The sequence below is a fragment of the Acipenser ruthenus genome, chromosome 57 (genome assembly GCF_902713425.1).
Source record: "Acipenser ruthenus chromosome 57, fAciRut3.2 maternal haplotype, whole genome shotgun sequence".
Taxonomy (NCBI): domain Eukaryota; kingdom Metazoa; phylum Chordata; class Actinopteri; order Acipenseriformes; family Acipenseridae; genus Acipenser; species Acipenser ruthenus.
Window position 1 is genome coordinate 1,476,561 of NC_081245.1, and position 20,830 is coordinate 1,497,390.

Genomic DNA, 20,830 nt, shown 5'->3' on the forward strand with positions numbered 1-20,830 from the left:
CTTCTGTTTCTACATGTTAACTACTCCCTAATCCACGTGCATGCATTTCATTGAATCCCTACTGCGTTCAATATGAGAAATTAATCTTTTATGTGGGACTTTGTCAAAAGCTTTCTTGAAATTTAAATAAACCATGTCATATGCTTTGCAATTTGTACGCAATGAGGATAAATCCTCGAGGCAGAGCTTTTATCTCCTACCTTCTCTTTATTTGATCCTTTCTGTCGATTCCCTCAATGATGTCATACTTATGGTTTGGTTCCTTTTTTTTCGCAAGGAACTCCGCCTGTGGGAGCTCCTACTAAAAGAAAGGAATGCAGTACTTTCTTTTACGACAACTGTCTCCTGCTGCACAAAGACATTCAGCCGTTCAAAGATGCAGCTCCCTCTCTTGGCTTTGGAGGATACTACAAGGGAAAATTGGTTTTCTGCTCCATGGCCCAACGAATTCAGCATTATTCCTATAACCGATCACTCCTCGTCATTGCGCAAAGTGTGTCCATTTGCTGTAGCCGCACTCCTTTTGGGGGTCTTCCTGGGCTCAAAATCCATTCTTCTCCACTCACAATTCACCTTCAGTCTAAATCTTTAACAAGATTGTTCATTCTCCCACCATATAATGAGAATATTCAGAAGGATTACCTGTTTATCTGTTACTCATCAGTTCATTTTCAGAGCTCAACACATTCTCGGCCACCTGAATATAATTGATTCTCTTTCTCGTTTCCAAACGCAGTGATTCAGAGCATTGGCTTCCGAAGACGACCTCCTGCAAACTCAGACACATTCATGTGAGCCACCTGCTGCATTCCCTGATTTCTGCAGGCTCAAGAAACCACTCTTCTCAGCATCAATCCCCGCTCACTGCAAATGTACCGGTCATCCTGGAATTGCTTTAAAATTTCACTTTGCATTCAACATTCCTTTTCATCATTTCCAGTGCCCGTAGTGTCATCCTGTTTTATGTCCCTTAAGAACAGAGCTATAAGATTTGAATTTCCGGCATCAAGTTTTTCTACAAACTCAACTCAATTTCAGTGTCCCAGCTCTACACTCTGCAACTCACAAATTTCACTAATCCTGAAAGGGCTTCAACTATCAGAATCTCTTTCTCCTCCTGCTTGCCTACCTATTGCCATCAACGTACTCTCTTGGTGCCTCTCATCTGCTCCAGCTACTCCTGCCTGTTTTAGATAAAACCTTACAGCTCTTTTTCTTGGCCTTCTTGGGTTCCCATAGGTGCTGGGAGTCTACATCGCTCTCAAATTCAACCCCCAGATTCACCCCTTAATCTCTGACCTAGCAATCCCCTCATCTGATACCCTTTCCTTCCTGCTCAAAAGAAGTAAAACGGACCAGGAAGATTAGAGAAAGCTTTTCAATTTTGTTTGTAAATTAAACTCCCATGTCCCATCTCCATCTTTCTCAGGGCGCATCACCCTCAGGCCCGCTGTTTATTAACGAAAACTGAACAATCGTCACCCAACATTTGTTCTTCTTTCACCTGATTTATTTCCAGGTCCGGATTCGCAGCTGAGCAGTTTTCCGGTCCTTCCTTCAGAATCGTAGCAGCTTTTTCCCACTGAGTTCCAGACACTCTTATCAAACGGTTAGGTCGTTGATCCTCCAGTGCTTACCAAGTTTACATAACAAATATTATGGAGCCTAAAAATGCTTTTACAGAAATGTGCTCTTAAGTGTTAGTAGCCTGCCTGGAGGAAGGGCAATTGAATCAGCCATGGATTCCCAGAGGTTTATTTCCCAAAAAATGGGTTTTGTTTTCCTCTCCTGCGTGCTGATGATCATTTGTTAAAGGTTGGCTAAACCTTCAAGTGGGCTATATTCAATTCTAATTGTGGCATTGAGACCGGCTTGTTCTTTTTGGGGGTCTCAGCCTCGTCCAGTTGGCCAGGCAGCGAACCCTCAAACCAAGTTAGGTTTGATGCCAAATGAATATGTATATACAGCATACTTTTCTGTTAAATCGCATACTCCGCATTCTCTACAATAAATATTTGTACTAAAACATTTTGTGATTGGTGTTTGTCCCGAACTACTGAAATGAAATTTATAATTAAAGTTCGGGAGGAGGGTCGGACACCAATCTCCGCATCACCAAATTGAATCATTCAATTTACACATTAGCTAATTTAAATTGTTAGCACTATAAATACCCTCTTCACTTATCTCTCAGTTGCGTTTTGATTTCATCGTGACCCACCACCTCCCCATCTCCACCTTTCTTAACAACAGTTTTTATGTTTTATCAAATGGGGGTCTCAGCCTCGTCCAGTTGGCCAGGCAGCGAACCCTCAAACCAAGTTAGGTTTGATGCCAAATGAATGTGTATATACAGCATACTTTTCTGTTAAATCGCATTCTCTACAATAAATATTTGTACTAAAACATTTTGTGATTGGTGTTTGTCCCGAACTACTGAAATATAATATATCTCCTTTATTTCTGCATTCCCGCGTTTCATGCTTTGTGAGAATATTTAGTACATACGAACAGAAAGGTACACTAACGCACAGCCCCATATGTGTTACACGACTGTAGAAAATTACATTTAAAACCAAAAACCGCAAAAATGACCGCCGCGGGGCTTCTAGTGTTAAATAAAACACAAGACCAAACAAGGTATTGTATTTATTGATTGCATTTATATTGCACTTTTTATAGCACTGTACAGTACATAGGAGAAAAAAGAAAAACCACAATACATTCGTATGGGCAGCAGTGTGGAGTAGTGGTCAGGGCTCTGTACTCTTGACCGGAGGGTCGTGGGTTCAAATCCCGGTGGGGACACTGCTGCTGTACCCTTGAGCAAGGTACTTTACCTAGATTGCTCCAGTAAAAACCCAACTGTATAAATGGTTAATTGTCTGTAAAAATAACGTGATATCTTGTAACAATTGTAAGTCGCCCTGGATAAGGGCGTCTGCTAAGAAATAAATAATAATAATAATAATAATAATAACAGCCTATGGGCTAAGCATATAATTAACCATATTTGTATTACTGTAATGAAGTACTAATACTGTTAAACCTGTAAAGCACTAGCAAATGCTGCAAAACACAAAAGGTCAAAGGGCTTTCATGGCCACTCTCTGAACTTGAGTGGGGTGGAAAGCAGCTTGTACCTTGCAGAAACCAATCACTATTTAATATATATATGAAAACTTGTAGTTACGGCAATCTAAATATCTGTCTATACTACCCATGAAGCCACATAGAGACCATTTGCTTATCAAGTGTTTTCTTGTGCCAGGCTGAGTTCCACCGGGGATATTAGATGAATATGCCGGGTCTTGCTGACGACGGTTTGATTGTTTCATAGCATTTATGTATACTGATGCACAAAAGACACAACACTCGGGTCCAATGGATTTAATCAAATATTTTAAACATAGATACCAAACAAAATTACAGAAATTGAACAAAAATACAGATCAAAGAATCAAACGTTTTCAGTATGAAACATGATACACTGTCAAAATGAAAACATCACAAAGCTGTTGCCTGAAGGACTTCATCAGTGTATTGCCGAGCAGTAAGGTTGCCCTCAATCTGCACCAAAGGTATTCTTGTGTTAAAGGAGATTACTTCCCACATTATTACACTTCCACCGCCCCACTTGTTGGCTTGACCAACGCAACAGTCAGCATAATGCTCACCACGATGTCTCCACACAAGCTGTCTTCCGTCTGGTCTGTCAAGGGCAAAACGGTATTCATGGGTGAATAAAACATTCCACCACTCTCTCTGCTGCCACCTCCAATGTTCTCTGGCCCAGAAGAAGCTGACCTTAAAATTAAATTTTAAAAAAATCTGCAAATACTGGCTTTTTCATTTTGACAATTGGTCCAAATTTTATTATCTACCAAAACTAGTCAATAAATACTTTGCATCGACAAAAGCAACCAATTATGTACCTGCAACTGCCAAGCTGGCCAATCGCAACCTTTCAGCTCGACTGGAGCACCAGAGACAGCATCTTTCAACAACAACAAACCGAGACACGGACTGTTCAGTAATATTGCTCCATTCAGATATCTGGCATTGTTTAGATAAACTATAAGTAGCTCTGACAAGTTAAAAGGTTATGTTTTTTTTTCTCTCTAATTGTGTGTGTGATCCTTTTGAGAATGTTTGGAACTATTTTTCCTAAAACCTTTCTCGGCGGAAGGGTGCCTGACGAATCATTACAAGTTCAAGGTAAATGTAGGTTTCAATTATTATTATTTTTTTTAAATCTAAAGAAAACTGATTTTTTAATAGCGATAGTGCCCTCCCTCTCGATGAAGGCTCTACCATGTGCTAGTTGACCTTGATTTTCATTTGCACCCTCGCCGATGGCTTGGGACACACAGCTCCAGTTACGGATAATAATGCATGTAACAGTGATACACACCCGTACCCGAAACTGTGGAAGATAGGAAGTACATTTTCCACATCAATGATATGGTGATGTGGGAAACTTACTTTCTAAACACCCTGTATATGACGTGATTGAAAATTTGCGACAGAAGTTTTCTGATATATGTGTACCAAATAAAGATGCTGGCATTTGAGAGTTTGAAGGGCGTCTGCTTTGAAACTTATCACACAGAAAATAAGTTCTAAAGTGATGTGACTGCACAATGACATTTTGCTACACTGTTATTATAATGATGCAACTGTAAAAAAAAAATACAGTTTATACTTGCATAATGCTGCCATTGGATTTATTACAATGCTACAATTGTAAACAAATTATTATTTTGTTCTATTGAAATATATTTCAGTTTTTTCATAACAAGTGTGTATTTTTTAAAATAAAGCAAATTATTTTGAAAACTGTCAAATTGCTTATTTGAGGTCTAAAGAATGAAACATCTGCAAAAAAATGTCAATTTGACAGGGAAATTGCCAAAATACATGGGCAGCTGGGTGGTTAAATAACACAAGCATGATGCAATGGTTATAGGAATGCAGAACATTCTGCATACTGTTGGTTTAGTTAAATGTAGCCTACTGTATTTAATGTTATAAAACACATCAAGCTGTTGTACAGCAGACATGGCAAGTTCTGCAAAATATTTATTTTATTGTATACCTTTTAAATGAATTGTTCTTGCATTTAGTTTAGAACAAAACTGGCAATAGGTCAAGTTTTCTTTGAGAAACCTAAAAATAACCCAGAACCCCGTAATGCATGAGAAATTGAAGGAGTCATTACAATATCCGATCCGATTATATTTGCAACATTAAATAACAAGTTTCATTTTTACATTTAATATACACTGAATATTGATTGAATATACATTGACTATACAGAAGTGTGCAAATGTATTGGAGCACCCCATTGCTTCTGTTTTGTTGTGCATAGGAAATCAAACCATTGACTGAATCTTGGAAAATTGACAAAATAGGGAAAGTAACAATTGTCTAATTTAATTGACTTTAATAGGCCACACATGCAATTTAAAATAGTATGTGAAAGGGAACACGCAGCCACAAATGGTAAACTACAGGAGACTTTTTAATACCAAATTATAACACAAGGTGGTGTAACATTTTCACACGAATGCCTATTGTTTCTATATCACTGATTCCTGAGCGGAAATTGAAATTCTCACAGCCAGAGGTTTTCATGTAGATAGGTATATAAAGGATATAAATTACATATCTTGAGGGGTTGTAATACATTTGCACACTACTGTACATTTCCCATTTTATCATGAGAACTGTTACCATGCGCTTGCTGCTTATCACACGGTCATTTTGTCACAGAATACAGTGCACGCATTTAAAGAGTTAATGGACTGAGAGAGACAATGTCATTTTAATTTACAACAGCAGCATATGTTTAAATAAGAAAGCTAAATCTTGGCTTGGTTCCTGTGTTTTTGCCTCTGAGAAACTCAGGCTCAGTCTTGAAAATGTCAGGATCGCCCACCTGTGCTCAGCTGCTGCAGCTGCTGCATGCTGCAGGCTTATATTATCTGAGTTTATATCGATCAAAGTGGATTTGGCAGCAAAATTACATTTCAAGGAGATCTGCTTTCCATTGACCTCCATTTGCTGCGAGAAGGGCAATTCTCTCAGTTATGAAGCTTAACCACAAAGTGTTTACTTGACACTGATCTGCAACTGGACGTGTGACAAACTCTTAGACCATGTTTTTAATATTCTCTCTGGCCATTTTAGGGTACACAGTATAAACTGTATTTAGCTTTTAAATGTGTCAGCAGAAAGTGAACCGTTATTTGGGTACGTGTTGATACGCACAGTTCTTATGTTTCAAGTCTCAGATGGCTTTTTTTCCATATACCCTAATTAGCTAGGCTTTGAATGCATTACCCAAGAAAACCAAAGTAGCCCAAAAATTAATCTGGATCAGTAAAACAATGCTGGAGCAGTTAACACAATACATCCCATTGGGAAACATTTAGCCACTATAGGGCGATATAGAAAGAAATACATTTGGCCTGTTCCATTACAGTACATTAAACACTTGGACAGTAATACACTATATTAATTATGCTCACATACTTGAAAGCAATGCTAAATATAGCAGCCAGATCTAGCTGGTAAATGCATGGTAAAGGTGATTGAATGGTGAACTTTATCACCTTAAGTAGTCATAAGTGAATCACCACACACCCTCTCACAGGAGGTCAAAGGTCAAATGCACACTGCGAGAAAGCATTTTGTATGACTTTTGAACCCGTTATGTTATATTAGATGGACCAACTCATCTCGCATGAAGTCACTGAGCTCCTCCTGCTTTCCCATATTTGTTGCAGAATAGTTGCACACACAGTGTAATGCTGGGCAGACTGGTTTGAGGTTTTTTTACACAGAGAATTGTGAGGGTCTGGAACCAATTCCCCAGTAATGTTGTTGAAGCTGACACCCTGGGATCCTTCAAGAAGCTGCTTGATGAGATTCTGGGATCAATAAGCTACTAACAACCAAACAAGCAAAATGGGCTGAATGGGGCCTCCTCTCATTTGTAAACTTTCTTATGTTCTTATGTTCTTAATCCAGGCTAGAAGGCAGTATAGAGAGTTCAGGCACAGATTGTGGGTACAGGCACAGAGCACATTTATTTAAGTAGTCAGTTGCTTTAGACCATACTTAACCTAGTTCCACAGTTCACAGTCAGGTACTTCTATTACTTACAACAGCTTAAATAGTTATAGTGAGTCACGTTGTGGTGGGGTGGGGGGGTGCACCCCTCAAAGGGGGCACAGAATGTATCCTGGGGTAATCTTACTGCTGATACCTCAGAGTAAGTCAAAGTTTCTAGATGGCGCTGTGCATTTGACTGGTGCCTTTTATTTAAGCTTGCATATCATTGAAAGAAGTCTGTCGTCATCTGGTGTTGTAGTTTGTTTATTGGGTTACTACGTGGTGTGCGCATTAGTAAGTGTTGGACACAATCAGTAAACTAATTTGCAGTGCTAAGTTTGCTCTTATTATGATGGACTAGTAGCTGATTCATTTGATAGAAAAACAGAGGCATGTTTTTTACCGATATGTGGGGGGGGCATCAAGATCACAGACAAGAGGAAGGGGTGCGCGGTCCAAAAAGAGGAAGGGGTGCGCGGTCCAAAACGTTTGAGAACCACTGGGTCACATGACCACATACATTGAATACTTTTCAGGGGAATTTTCTAGTTTTATTTGCATTCCCCAGTTTTTGTGCAAAAGTATCGGTCTTGTTTAAGCATAGTGTGCAATGCAGTAGTTTATTCTGAAGACACTGGTGCAGCAAGTCACTGGCAGCTGGCACTTCTAGATATCTAGAACAGGGTTCGAATCCATGCAATGATATTATGCACGATGTGTCTGCAGATTGTAAAATTGGTACCAGATGAGATGAAATGAGATGCAGTAAGAATTTTTAATTCCAACAGGATTAATACATATTTCCAGTATGCTTGTGTGAGTAATTTCCATGGAAACCATGTGTACACAATAAAACACACGGCGTGCTGGACAAGGAGGCAAAATGTCTGGATACATTTAATTTATGGTAAAGGAATACTGCAGCTACCAGTCTCCGCTCTAACCGAGGAGTTTAAGTGCGTCAAGGTCAGACTGGATATGACATTAGTAGAGTCACGCGACAAATGGGTAAGGGAGGCAGCACCTGTGTTGAAAACTGAAAGAAAGTGGGCGGCAAAGAAAGCTGTGGAAGATGCAAAGGCTGCCCTTCGAATTGGTGATATCATGGGGCAAGTTCAGCTCCTCCTACATGGCACAAGGTAGCCCCAGCTCAAAGGAGGAAGCTGGTAGTCAACGAGGTGCAAAAGCAGGAGGAGAGGATGAGGTGTATAAAGGCCATTTCCCAGGCCAAGCAGGGAGAATGGATGAGATGGGAGAGTGTGGAACAATGCAAGATTGGCAGAGCAGGATCAGTTTCCTCATCAGATCAACATATGATGTTCTTCCATCACCACAGAATCTAAACCTCTGGGAGGAGAGGATCCCTCATGTCCTTTGTGTTCATCACCTGCAACATTAAGGCACATTTTGACTGGATGTAAGGTGGCTCTTAGCCAAGGACGGTTCACTTGGCGCCATGACCAGGTGTTGTGATGTTTGGACTTAGCATTGGAAGACATGGAAAATGCTGGCAGATGTTGGTCAACGGCTTATTTTTCCACCTGAGATTGCCACCAGCCACCTTCCCAGCGCGTGCACAGACCCCAGCGACTGTGCGGGGTCACAGACACATGCTAAACGACACCAGCCACCTTCCCAGCGCACGCACAGACCCCAGCGACTGTGCGGGGTCACAGCGACATGCTAAACGACACCAGCCACCTTCCCAGCGCACGCACAGACCCCAGGGACTGTGCGGGGTCACAGCGACACGCTAAACGACACCAGCCACCTTCCCAGCGCACGCACACAGACCCCAGCGACTGTGCGGGGTCACAGCGACATGCTAAACGACACCAGCCACCTTCCCAGCGCGCGCACGAGCCCCAGCGATCCCGTGCGGGGTCCCAGCAGCTCGCCAAACAATACCCACTGCGTGCACGGACCCCAGCAGCTCGCGAAACGACACCAGCCACTGTAGGGGCCGTTTTGGACAAAAGTCTGTCCAATATGGTGAGTGATGGGTCACGTTTCTGCGCGCAGGGAATCACGGTTTCTGTGCGCCGGGCATCAGCAGGCTATGCTGCTAGAGGGGATGGGGTTACTTTTGTCGTCAAACAAATGTATTTTGCCAGAGGAGGCGATAAAAAAACAAAGGAGAGGGGAGGGGTTACTTTTGTCCCTGCATTAGGGATGGGCGATACCACTGATTTTCTTTTCGATCCGATACCAAGTAATACCAAGGCTAGTATCCCAATACCAATACCGATACCGATACTTTTAAAAGTCTTCTATGTACATAAAAAGGGGAAATCTTTGTGATTTCTAAGGTGAAAATTGGTAAATGCAGTGTCACAAGGCTGGCTGAGTGGTGACACGTCAGACCCGGAAGAAACAGACAGACAGAGACAGCGAGGTTGGTGAAGCTGAGCACTTGGTTGTGCTCAGCATTTAATAAACAAAACAAGAGAACACAAAAACAGGACACGGCACTCTACGCCAAAATAAATAGACAAACAAAACGCACTAACATTAACAAACGGTGGATGCACAGACAAACAAACAAACACGGTGAGTGAAAACACTATTTTATTACTCTTTTCGTTTAACTCCTCTCCACACCCGTTCTCCACTCACCGAACACCCAACCCCGAGTGAGTAAAACATGCATCTATATATACTGTTGTGCCGGGATTCAATTACTAATTAATTATTCACGTGAATCCCAGCACGTGAATTAATTATGTGCAACCTCGTGCTCACATATTATATACTTTAAATGCACGTGAAGTGATGTGCAATCCCGTGCCTAAATACAATTATACATTTTAAATAACTCGTGCTGCACACACCCATTTATATCCCGTGCAGCCATATCTATACACCAACATTAACACAGCACATGTAACATACAACACAGAAATGCACACAGGGGCGGAGCACATTGCCACATATATCCCCCCTTGTGCACAGCACACATGGCCTCAACGGCCACCTCCCCCCTTAAAAGCCTAAAAGTCCAGCACAAAGTCCTGGGCCAGAACCGGAGGCTTCAAGGGGCCCACAGGTCATAAGGCTGTCAGCAACAATGCTGACAGTGGGGTGGCATACTCCTGCCATTCTTCTGCTGCTGGTGGCAATTCCGGCAGCTTCCCAGCTGACAGCGGAAATGCTGTCAGCAGAGACATTAATAGTCCCCAGTCTGGCCCCTCCAGCTGGGGTAGTCCTGGCAGCGGAAAGGCTGCTTGGGGGGTGGTCTCCTGACCCGTGGGGCTCAGGCCACAGAACTTTCTGCAGCGCAAGTGCTGCAGTGGGAGCAGGTCTCCTGACCTCCCCCACGATCTCCGGCAGCGAAACTGCTGCTGGGGTTGGGGTCTCCAGACCCCCTCCCCCTTCTTCGTGGCCGGAAGCTCCCCTTGGTGGGGTTCCGGCCACAGTACTTCCTGCTGCGATGCGGAGCAACAGGCAGCCCCAGGCGATGCGGAGCCACAGGCAGCCCCAGGCGATGCAGAGCCACAGGCAGCCCCAGGCGATGCAGAGCCACCGGCAGCCCCAGGCGATGCAGAGCCACATGCAGCCCCAGGCGATGCAGAGCCACAGGCAGCCCCAGGCGATGCAAGGCAAGCATCCTTGGGCGGTGCGAGGCAGGCATCCTTGGGCGGTGCGAGGCTGGCATCCTTGGGCAGTGCGAGGCTGGCATCCTTGGGCGAAGCGAGGCTGGCATCCTTGGGCGGTGCGAGGCTGGCATCCTTGGGCGGTGCGAGGCAGGCATCCTTGGGCAGTGCGAGGCTGGCATCCTTGGGCGGTGCGAGGCAGGCATCCTTGGGCGGTGCGAGGCTGGCATCCTTGGGCAGTGCAAGGCTGGCATCCTTGGGCAGTGCGAGGCTGGCATCCTTGGGCGAAGCGAGGCTGGCATCCTTGGGCGGTGCGAGGCTGGCATCCTTGGGCGGTGCGGCTTGGGATTTTATAGCGTGGATCAAGGGTCTTGACAAATGCATTAAGACCCCTATCCTCAACAATTGAGATTGGGGGGCTCCCGAGTGGCGCATCCAGTAAAGGCGCTCCTCGCAGGATGTGCCCTATAGCCTGGAGATCGCTGGTTCGAATCCAGGCTATGTCACAGCTGACCGTGACCGAGAGTTCCTAGGGGGCGGCGCACAATTGGCTGAGTGCTGCCCGGGTAGGGAGGGCTTAGGTCGGCAGGGGAATCCACGGCTCACCGCGCATCAGCGACCCCTGTGGCCGATAGGGCGCCTGTGGCTCTGCAGCGGAGCCGCCAGATCTGTGTTGTCCTCCGGCACTATAGGTCTGGTAGCATTGCTGTGGATCTGCAGTGCGAAAAATGACGGCTTGGAAGGAGCACGTTTCGGAGGACGCGTGTTCCAGCCTCCGTTTCCTGAGTCGGCGGGGGGGTTGCGAGCGGTGAGCCGGGGATACAGATAATAATTGGGCATGCTAAATTGGGGTGAAAACCGGGGTAAAAATAATTGGCGACGACTAAATTTAAAAAAAAAAAAAAAACAAAAAAAAACAATTGAGATTGGCTGGAGGTCCCTCACAATCATCTCTCCCAGGCTTCTTGTAACCTCTGCAGCTCTTTGGGAGTCATCTATGAAAAATAAAAATACTTATGTCCTACAAGCTACACTACATGCAGTTATGTCTTTATACAGTATGGGCAGTATATGGGAGTAACTCTCATTCAGCCTAAAATAGTTAGACTAAGTAGCTACAGGCAATTACTTAACATTTAAAGTGTCTAATTTAATTAATGTATGAAGAGTTTCATTCCAAAATGCATTATCCACCATTTGATAAAAGTGACACCTTTGTGATAAAATGATGGCTGGCATAAGAGTTATATTCACCAGATCATTCCTGAAGGTATTAGCAACCTGAGATCTTTACTTACATTTTATAAGATATAATCTATGTTTTAGAAATCATGAGCAATGCATATCAGTTTTTCCACAAAATTGATATCATGCATTCAGATATTGTTTGAAAATGCGTCCAATCTAGCAGCCTATTGAGTGCGTTTACATGCACAACAAAACACCGACTGGAAAAAATCAGGTTATAGAAATAATTCGACTGAAGTGTTTACATGCTCAGCGATACCGCGATTACACAAAAAACCTTGTTTACATGGGATCGGTGAAATAGTGGGGTTTCTCTTTATAAAGGACCTGGCGCCGGTTACGTAGACAGACATGAACGCATTTAAAAAACAGATAGAAATCTGACAAAGCTGATAACATGCCCAGATTAATCAAAGTGTTGGGCAGAAATATTGGTGTGTTACTGCTATTAAGACCCCGATTAAAGATATCAGATAAAGCTGTTTACATTACTTTTTACATAGCCGGATATTAACCTTAGTCGGGGTATCAGAGTATTAGTGAATATGTACATGCACCCACTGTAATATTATACTCCTCAAGAAATAAAAAGTATTAATTGATTTCTGTTCAAATGATTAAAATAACCTAATATTATCACTGGATAATGCCTGCCTCTCTGAAAGGCTTCTGTCAGAGAACTCTGCCTCACTCTGTCACTAGACGTGGCGGTATCTGTCTGTGTTCTCTCTCTCCCCCTCCTCTAATCGCCTCCGCTGCAACTCGTCATGCTCTCGTGTGTGACTGATTTTTATGTGTTTTAGAAGGTTTGTGCCAGGTATTGCCACAATATCTTACACACTTTTGACATATGTCACATTTTGCTTCATTGCTGTTTATTGGAGTGAAATGACTCCAAACGATGCTTCGTTTTCTTTCGGCCATGAAAGCAGAGCAGCACTGTTAACCGTGTTCACTCTCGTTTATGTGACTGACTGTCTGTGACTGAGTGACTGCGTGTGTCTCGGCGTGCCTGTGTATAGGCGATATGAGGAGCGGAGGGAGAGGGCGGAAGGAGAAGTAGTTCCTATCCTAAACAACAATGTGCTACATTTCATTTTATTTTATTTTCACTTTTCAATATCTGATACACATTTAGTTTCATAAAAAAAAATCACTGGCTAAAGAAAGCACCTGGTATCGATATTGTTATGTGAGGATCGATTCTCAAAAATGAAACGTCAGGATCGGAAGTATCGATACTTTGGATCGATCCGCCCATCCCTACCCTGCATTCAATATGCAAAGGAACTTTATCAGAGCCAGTGCAGTTCCAGGGATTTTAAATAGAAGGGCCAGGTATTATTTCTGAAAACATATATGCAATTCATTTCTTAGGTTATGCTGCTAAGGACTATTTTAATTTGATTCAGAAATACGTACCTCCAACTCATGATTAATACTTCTACTCTAGTGAAAGTCTGCTCATTAGTATATGCAATAAATAAATAAAATAAAATAAATAAATAAATAAACGATATAAAAGAACCGATTTAACATCCCGTATTACACAAAATACTGTACAAATGCAATGTTTTGGACACAGTAGTAATAAAGTAATTAATACCCATTATCTTTGCTTTGTAGTCGCCCTGGGTAAGGGCATCTTCTATACTGAATAATAAGAACAAATGTAGCCCTATTATTCTTTCTTTTATTTGTATTTATTATTTCCGAGCTGTATTTGTATTTTAGTAGCTGTATTTACATATTACAAACGGAAGGTAGGATTACAATGGCACCAACAATTGTAAAGCTTTTAGTAAGTTAATTTCTAATAATGAGGCCTACTGTTCAATTTAATTCAACTGCTAACTGCAACCCCCCCCCCCCCCCCCCAAAAAAAAGGGCTCCATGAAAGCAAATATTTTGGGTATTAGTTACATTATGTTAAAAATATTGAGTTTGCATTATTATTATTATTATTATTATTATTATTATTATTATTATTATTATTATATTTCTTTGCAGACACCCTTGTCCAGGGCGACTTATAATTATCATATTATTTTTGCATACAATTACCCAGTACTACTGCAGTGAATTATACAATATTTATCTTTTGGTTGTATAATACAGTAAATATGACTATTATAATACAACTATTTATATGTATACATATTGAAATGTGGAACTAAATGTATGTGGTTTATGGGCCTATTTGGAGGGGGGGGGGGGGGGGGGGGATATAGGATTGTGATGGGGTGCCAGCTCGCCCCTATAAATATGTGTTTGTTGTTATTGTTGTTGTTTTTACTGTTTTCATTATGGTTTTTGTGATTCTTGGTTTGTTTTGGATTGGCAGGGAGGGGGTTAAATTCCTCCCTGCAAAATACATGTGAGAATGTGGCTGGAGCCTTAAGTGTTTAATTGTTAATTATTAGTTAATTGGGCTCCAGCCACAGACTATAAAAGGGCAGCTGAAAGCCTTTGTTAGAGAGAGGAGTTTTTGGGTGAGTTTTGTTTGTTGGTGTGGTGTGGTGTGGTGTGGTGTGGTGTGGTGTGGTGTGGTGTGGTGTGGTGTGGTGTGGTGTGGTGTGGTGTGCTGGTTAAATTTGGAAAAATAAACTGTAGTGAAGGCTAATGCCCAGCCTACATTTCTGTATTTTGTTTGAACCTTTTTGTTGGCCCTTGTGCCTGTTTATTTGATTATTTTTGTTTAATAAAGATCATTATTTTGCCCCTTCCACTGTCTCTGAGCCTCAAACCTCTGTCATCCTGCCACAAGGATATATTAATAGTAAGTGAATATGAGGCAAATGTAACCGGATCTGCATTTCCTGCAATGCAACAAATTTAAAAATCTGCTCATGGAAGTAATTCATGGGCATTATCATATCATTGTAGTTTGTACAACTGCATGTCAGTTTGCTTTAGGAACAGACGACAAACTTCTGGCAAAGTTGCCATTAAGTGGTATATGTTAAATCTACTGGGTTGATGGGTTGAAGTTTTGCTTTTAAGGTTGAAAATTCATATATATATATATATATATATATATATATATATATATATATACAGCTCTGGAAAAAATTAAGAGACCACTGCAAAATTATCAGTTTCTCTGGTTTTACTATTTATAGGTATGTGTTTGGGTAAAATGAACATTTTTGTTTTATTCTATAAACTACTGGCAACATTTCTCCCAAATTCCAAATAAAAATATTGTCATTTAGAGCATTTATTTGCAGAAAATGACAACTGGTCAAAATAACAAAAAAGATGCAGTGTTGTCAGACCTCGAATAATGCAAAGAAAATAAGTTCATATTCATTTTTAAACAACACAATACTAAGTTTTAACTTAGGAAGAGTTCAGAAATCAATATTTGGTGGAATAACCCTGATTTTCAAGCACAGCCGTCTTGGCATGCTCTCCACCAGTCTTTCACATTGATGTTGGGTGACTTTATGCCACTCCTGGCGCAAAGGTATCTGTCAATGACTGTTTCTATTTGTTCGAATGTATAAGGAAATAGCAGTTGTTAATTTAAAGATTGTAGTCATTCATTCACAGTCTTACTGTATTGATTTTTAAAAGCAACTAATAGATTTGACTGATTCCAGTCCACCAATGAACAGCCTGAATGTAACAATTCTTCAGGTCATTGAGGATGCTCCTTCAGAACTCATAGATGCTCCGTATTCGACAGCAGATTCAGATGGGCCTCTTATCATAACAGAAGAAGAAAATGCCACAGTTTCCAGGGTTGTTGATTGTCCAAGGTAAGAAATCACACCTATAGTAATGTGCTTACACTTTATTTGATCCAGTTGTGTATTATGTCCCAGTTGTACGATAAAGTACTAGTTTTTTTTTTTTTTTTACAAATATTAAGACTTTAGCTATTAGTATATCACAACAAGTCATAGTCTTACATGAATAGCAACAGATTTGCAGGTCATGCTGTGAAATCGGTGCTACAATACCTGGACTCCTATCAAATCTATTTTCCAGTGAATGGCAATATGCAGCTTTATTTGTTGATGAAGAGCTCAGCGAAAGCTTTGAAGATCCAATACCCTTTTCCACTGGTAGTGAAACATCCCGCCATGAACGGTAAAGTTGCATTTGTGTTTCATACTTCCCTCCTTATAATCAGGGCCCTGTGTTTTTCGCTACTTGTTTTTTTAAACCGTGTTTCAGTTGATTAAAGTAACGCAATGGGGTGAGTGTTAATAATTGCTTAAGTGGTAGTTTCATGAGGACACTGTATCGGCATCTTGAGGTGCAGGTTGCAAAAAAACGCAGGGCCCTACTTGTAATACATTACAATTTAAACTGTTAAAAGGGGAACCATTGTAGCTTTTATCTGTAAACCATTTAAAATTAAACTTTTTGTTATCTTTCCTTTTATAGGCATTTAGATTGATGTATAGGTATATATTCCTGTGAGTTAATGTAGTTTTATTAGTCAGATATTTCTTTGATTTTTACATTTACAGTATCACAGTCAAGTGTTCTGACAAGATATTTGATACAATAATATCTGCTAAAAAATAAATAATTATTTTCTTTTAATATTTCTTATTCTTTCACCAGAGACATTGGGGATATTCTCTGTGAGCTGGCCTCCCAGATTGATACAGAAAATGTTTCCCTGTTTAATATCAGCCGGAATCACCTATGGGAAGGTGCGAAATGAGGCTTTAAAAAAAAACTTTCTTACCTTGCAAAAGAGTTTGGGTGAAATTTATGGACGATATAGGAGTGAGCGAAGGAGCCGTCGACCTCGGAGGGCCAAGGAGAGTTTTTTTTAACCATGCTAATGGAGTCCTTGCACCAAGGAGGCCTCTTTGTGGGACCAGACCATGCCAAGTTCCTAAACTACATTAGTGGATGTAATGAATTTATGCTTTTTTAATTCTTTATCATTAAGTTTTCAGGCTGTCTAAATCTAACATTCTTTATTTCAGTGATGGTCTCGGATGACTATTTTTATGCGGGTATGACTATTGCAACATCACTGGTTCATGGAGGACCTGGCCCACAGTTCTCATCACCAGTACTTTTGGAGGCGCTTTCAAGTACACCCGAGTCCACATTTGTGGCAGTGCAAGATATCCCTGATATGGACATAAGGAACTATCTGGAGAAGGTAAATACTTGCCAATTGTGTTTGCAAAATTAATCTACCATCATATTTACAGCTTTTTCTAATCTGATTCATCAGTGTATCTATTGATTAGAACAATTATTCACCTTATATTGCACAGGTATGGAGTGAGATTACTGTAAAATAGTATGTACTTGTATTTACCATTATGAATAAAAAGAAATACGACCACAAATAAAAAATAAAAAAAACAGGAGTGCGAGTAAAAAGAAAAAGCTACGTTTTGGATGGAGATGATACACTCGGAAGTCCTAATCAATTGTTCCCACCATTAACAATCTTTGCCTGTGACTTCTGTGATGTATTTTTGACAGTGATATCACACTCCATCCAACTCGTAGCTTTTTTGATTCATAGTCATATTTTTTTTATTCATACTTGTAAATAGTACAAAATATTTGACAGTAATCTCACTCCATAACCGATTGCCTGGAAATGAATATAAGTAGTCTTTTCTTTGAAAATGTAATATGAAAGATTTATAAAGACAAATTGCATTTTTATTTTTTACAGCTTCTAACTTACCAGGAAGAACATTCAAACACTGCAGACTTATTTGAACCAATCCAAACTCTGATGCAGCTGGCTGGAACACACAAAGTTATCCTTGCTGATGATTATCGCAAGATTGCTGAAGAAACTGCACATTGGTACATTTTTGGAAGAACACGGGCAGCATTTGAGAGGTACACTCATTCTGCTCAGCCCTGCCCTGTCCTGCTCGGCCATCCCCAGCCATGTGCACTTGGCCCCCTACATAGCTCTGTTCTGCCCTGTGCTGCCCCGCTCTGCTCGGCCATGCCCTGCGTTTGGCCCTGCTTTTAATTCTTATTAAACAATGCAAAGCTGCAATGTAGATTCTATGTTTGTTGGTTAACTTTGCTTTGTGTTATAAATGAAAGGTAATTGGTTTTTAATTAATGTTTAATTCATTTTGAGGTTTATTTTTCATTTTTAAAAGGGCTGTAGTGGGGTCATTAAAAACAATGTGCTTGTTCAGGCTCGGTTTATGGTTGGGCTCTTTGTTCTCTGGCACTGTACGATATCCATATTACCCACAGACTTCACTCCAGTGGTCTGCTCTTTTTATCTTGTGATTTTGTACGAAATGATTGTTTTAGTAATTGTTATTTTTAACACACGGTAAGGCAACTGTGGAAGACACCCTTCTGAATATTAAATACCTCCCTCGTGGTGTCATTTGCATACATTTCAATGGCATTTGTCCCCGGTATATAGTCCATGTGTTAAAAAGCAGATAGAGCATGGAAAGCAGATAGCACATGGAAAGCTGAATCAGGCCCTATGTTTTTAATTCTTAAAATGTCCATTCTTTTTCAGATTAAAGGAAGGGTTGAAAACTCTAAGTGTACTGGATGCTATGACCAAGTATCCCAATGCATTCAAGCATGTCATGTGCTACACAGAAGACACCCTCACAGCCAAGACATTTGATAATATCTTCCGCCATGTTCTACACCCTGGAAAGACTTTATACAAGAACTACAAGGTGACTGTACTACTGTTGTTCACTAGAAAAAAAATCATACTTCTTTGTAGTTAGGTTACTTTTCTAACTTGTTTAGGGGATTCATCTTTCACTCAGCTGGGCACACTGTCTTTGGAAGTATTTTGGTTATGTTGATGTTGGCCACACAAACACAGTAAGTAACAAGCTTGCTTTATTTATTTATTTATTTATTTATTTATTTATTCATTTCCTTAATTTCAGACGAGCCATCAGATGTCACTGCTATTCTTTATTACTGGCTGCAAGACCGTACCACCACTGGGATTCAGACCAGAACCCACTGTAGATTTTTTACATGATGCTGAGGACAATGGAGAGAAATCAAGATTTCCAAAGACAAATACATGCAACTGTACATGTAGTTTATGAAGAATTCACTGAAGTCATGAGATATGCTGTTCTAAATTGTCAGTGCTTTGGCTTTGCATAGTCAACTACTGATCTTCTGGTGTGATGGATGGTAGGGATGCTCCAGATAAACCAAAGAAAGGAAAAATCCAAAAAATAAAACAAAAAAACAAAAATACAGTATACTTGGGATTTCTTGTTTTTCCTGGTCCTGGGGAGATCCGTGTGTTCTGTTTTAATTGCACCCTTCATTTAACAAATACTTCACCTAATCTGAGCTTTTTCTTTTCTTTGGAGCTCTTAAAGTTAATTTGAAGTTACAGGTATAGAGAAGAATTGTGAAAGACTGCTTTAACCAATTCATCTTTCAAACAACAAACACTAAATGGGCAAGTGATCTGATCATTTATTATTTCCATGGCAAATGCAAATTTATTTGTATTAAATATTATTAGTATTAAATATATTTGGCTCAGCACTACTTTTTATTATTAGTCATAACACAAGATTCAATGTTTAATAATGGTTTTGAAAAAAGACTGACAAGCAGGGGTGTGCTCTTAATTCCTTAAGTGGGCCAATTATGTATTTATTTATTTATTGATTGATATTTATATAGCGCTTTTATCAAAGTGCTTTACAAAGTTTAACAGTACAGTATAGGATAAATGAAAATTGTATTAAACAAAGGAAACTGACAAATATGTAAATAAATGAATGCTGGGAAGAGCAGGAGAGGACAATAGTCAAACAAAGACAACAACAAATCTAATTGGAAAGATGGTATGAAGAGGGGGAGGAAGGATTCGGAGGAGAATTAGGGTAGGCCACAGAAAACAGGTGGGTTTGAGGGAGGAACGGAATGTCATTGGGTTGGGAGACTGCATAATATTAAGGGGGAGTCTGTTCCAGTAAAGGGGGGGGGGGGGGGGGCGGCAAGAAGAGAAAAGAAGGAAACCACAGTAGTACATGAACAGAGGTAAGATAAATCCAAGATAAATGTGTACCAGAAATAGCAAGATTAGACAGAGTGGTAGAGAGGACAGAATGATCCACGATGTTGAAGGCTGGTGTAAAATCAAGAAAAATAAGACTAGAGGAAAGGTTTGCATGTGCAGCATTAGCAGATGGTTGTAAGGTAGAGGAGAGAGACGTGGCCTAGATGGAGTTGAAGATAACAGAAAGGAATTGTTACTGGAAAAGGAAGAAGAAAGAGGACAAACAGAGGAGGTTTGCTAGGAACTATGAGGATTGAAGTTTTTGACCTGGACAGGCTACTAACCCAACTTAAAAGGGACAGGGGGATGAGTCTATCCTCCCACATATGTAGCATCGGGAGTGATACAACAACACAGTTTTTGCAATTAATTGAGTTGGAACGTAATTATTTGTATATGTAACAGGGCGAGGTGCCCTGTACATTGTTTTGTTTATTTATTTTTAGAACGGGGTCCCCCTCCGCCCCTGTGTTATTTTGTATTATTATTAGTGTTATGATTTAGTAATGTTATGTATTTTAAATGACGGTGAGCGCCACAGGGTTTGTTATTGTTTTGTTTTGTTAGTGACGGCGTAGCCAAATGTTTTTGTTTAGTAGCGTGGATGGGAAGCCCCATTTAAAAACTTGTGCAGAAGGTGGCCATCTCCCAAATTAATTAGGTGATTTAATTTGTTGCTAATCGGGAGATGGTCACCTGTTATAAAAGCCTGCAGCTCTCGGCACTCGGTGTGGAGAGCGAGCAGAGTAATACGCCACCTTAAACTGCAGTACTTCCCCCGTGTCAGTTTTCCTTCCTGCTTCTGTCCTGACGTCAGACTACTCGTCCAGCCTGTCAC

The 20,830-nt window shown here is 40.7% G+C and overlaps 1 protein-coding gene across 1 annotated transcript; it reads left to right on the plus strand.

Annotated features, from left to right (window-relative positions):
- The first annotated feature begins 16,780 nt into the window (after nucleotides 1-16,780).
- Nucleotides 16,781-19,100, plus strand: LOC131724779 (G2/M phase-specific E3 ubiquitin-protein ligase-like). The gene is made up of 5 exons (XM_059017529.1): nucleotides 16,781-16,840; nucleotides 16,916-17,097; nucleotides 17,629-17,801; nucleotides 18,457-18,625; nucleotides 19,077-19,100. Exons 2-5 carry the CDS (start codon nucleotides 16,918-16,920, stop codon nucleotides 19,098-19,100), a joined length of 546 nt encoding a protein of 181 aa, XP_058873512.1. The 5' UTR covers nucleotides 16,781-16,840; nucleotides 16,916-16,917.
- The last annotated feature ends 1,730 nt before the right edge of the window (nucleotides 19,101-20,830 follow it).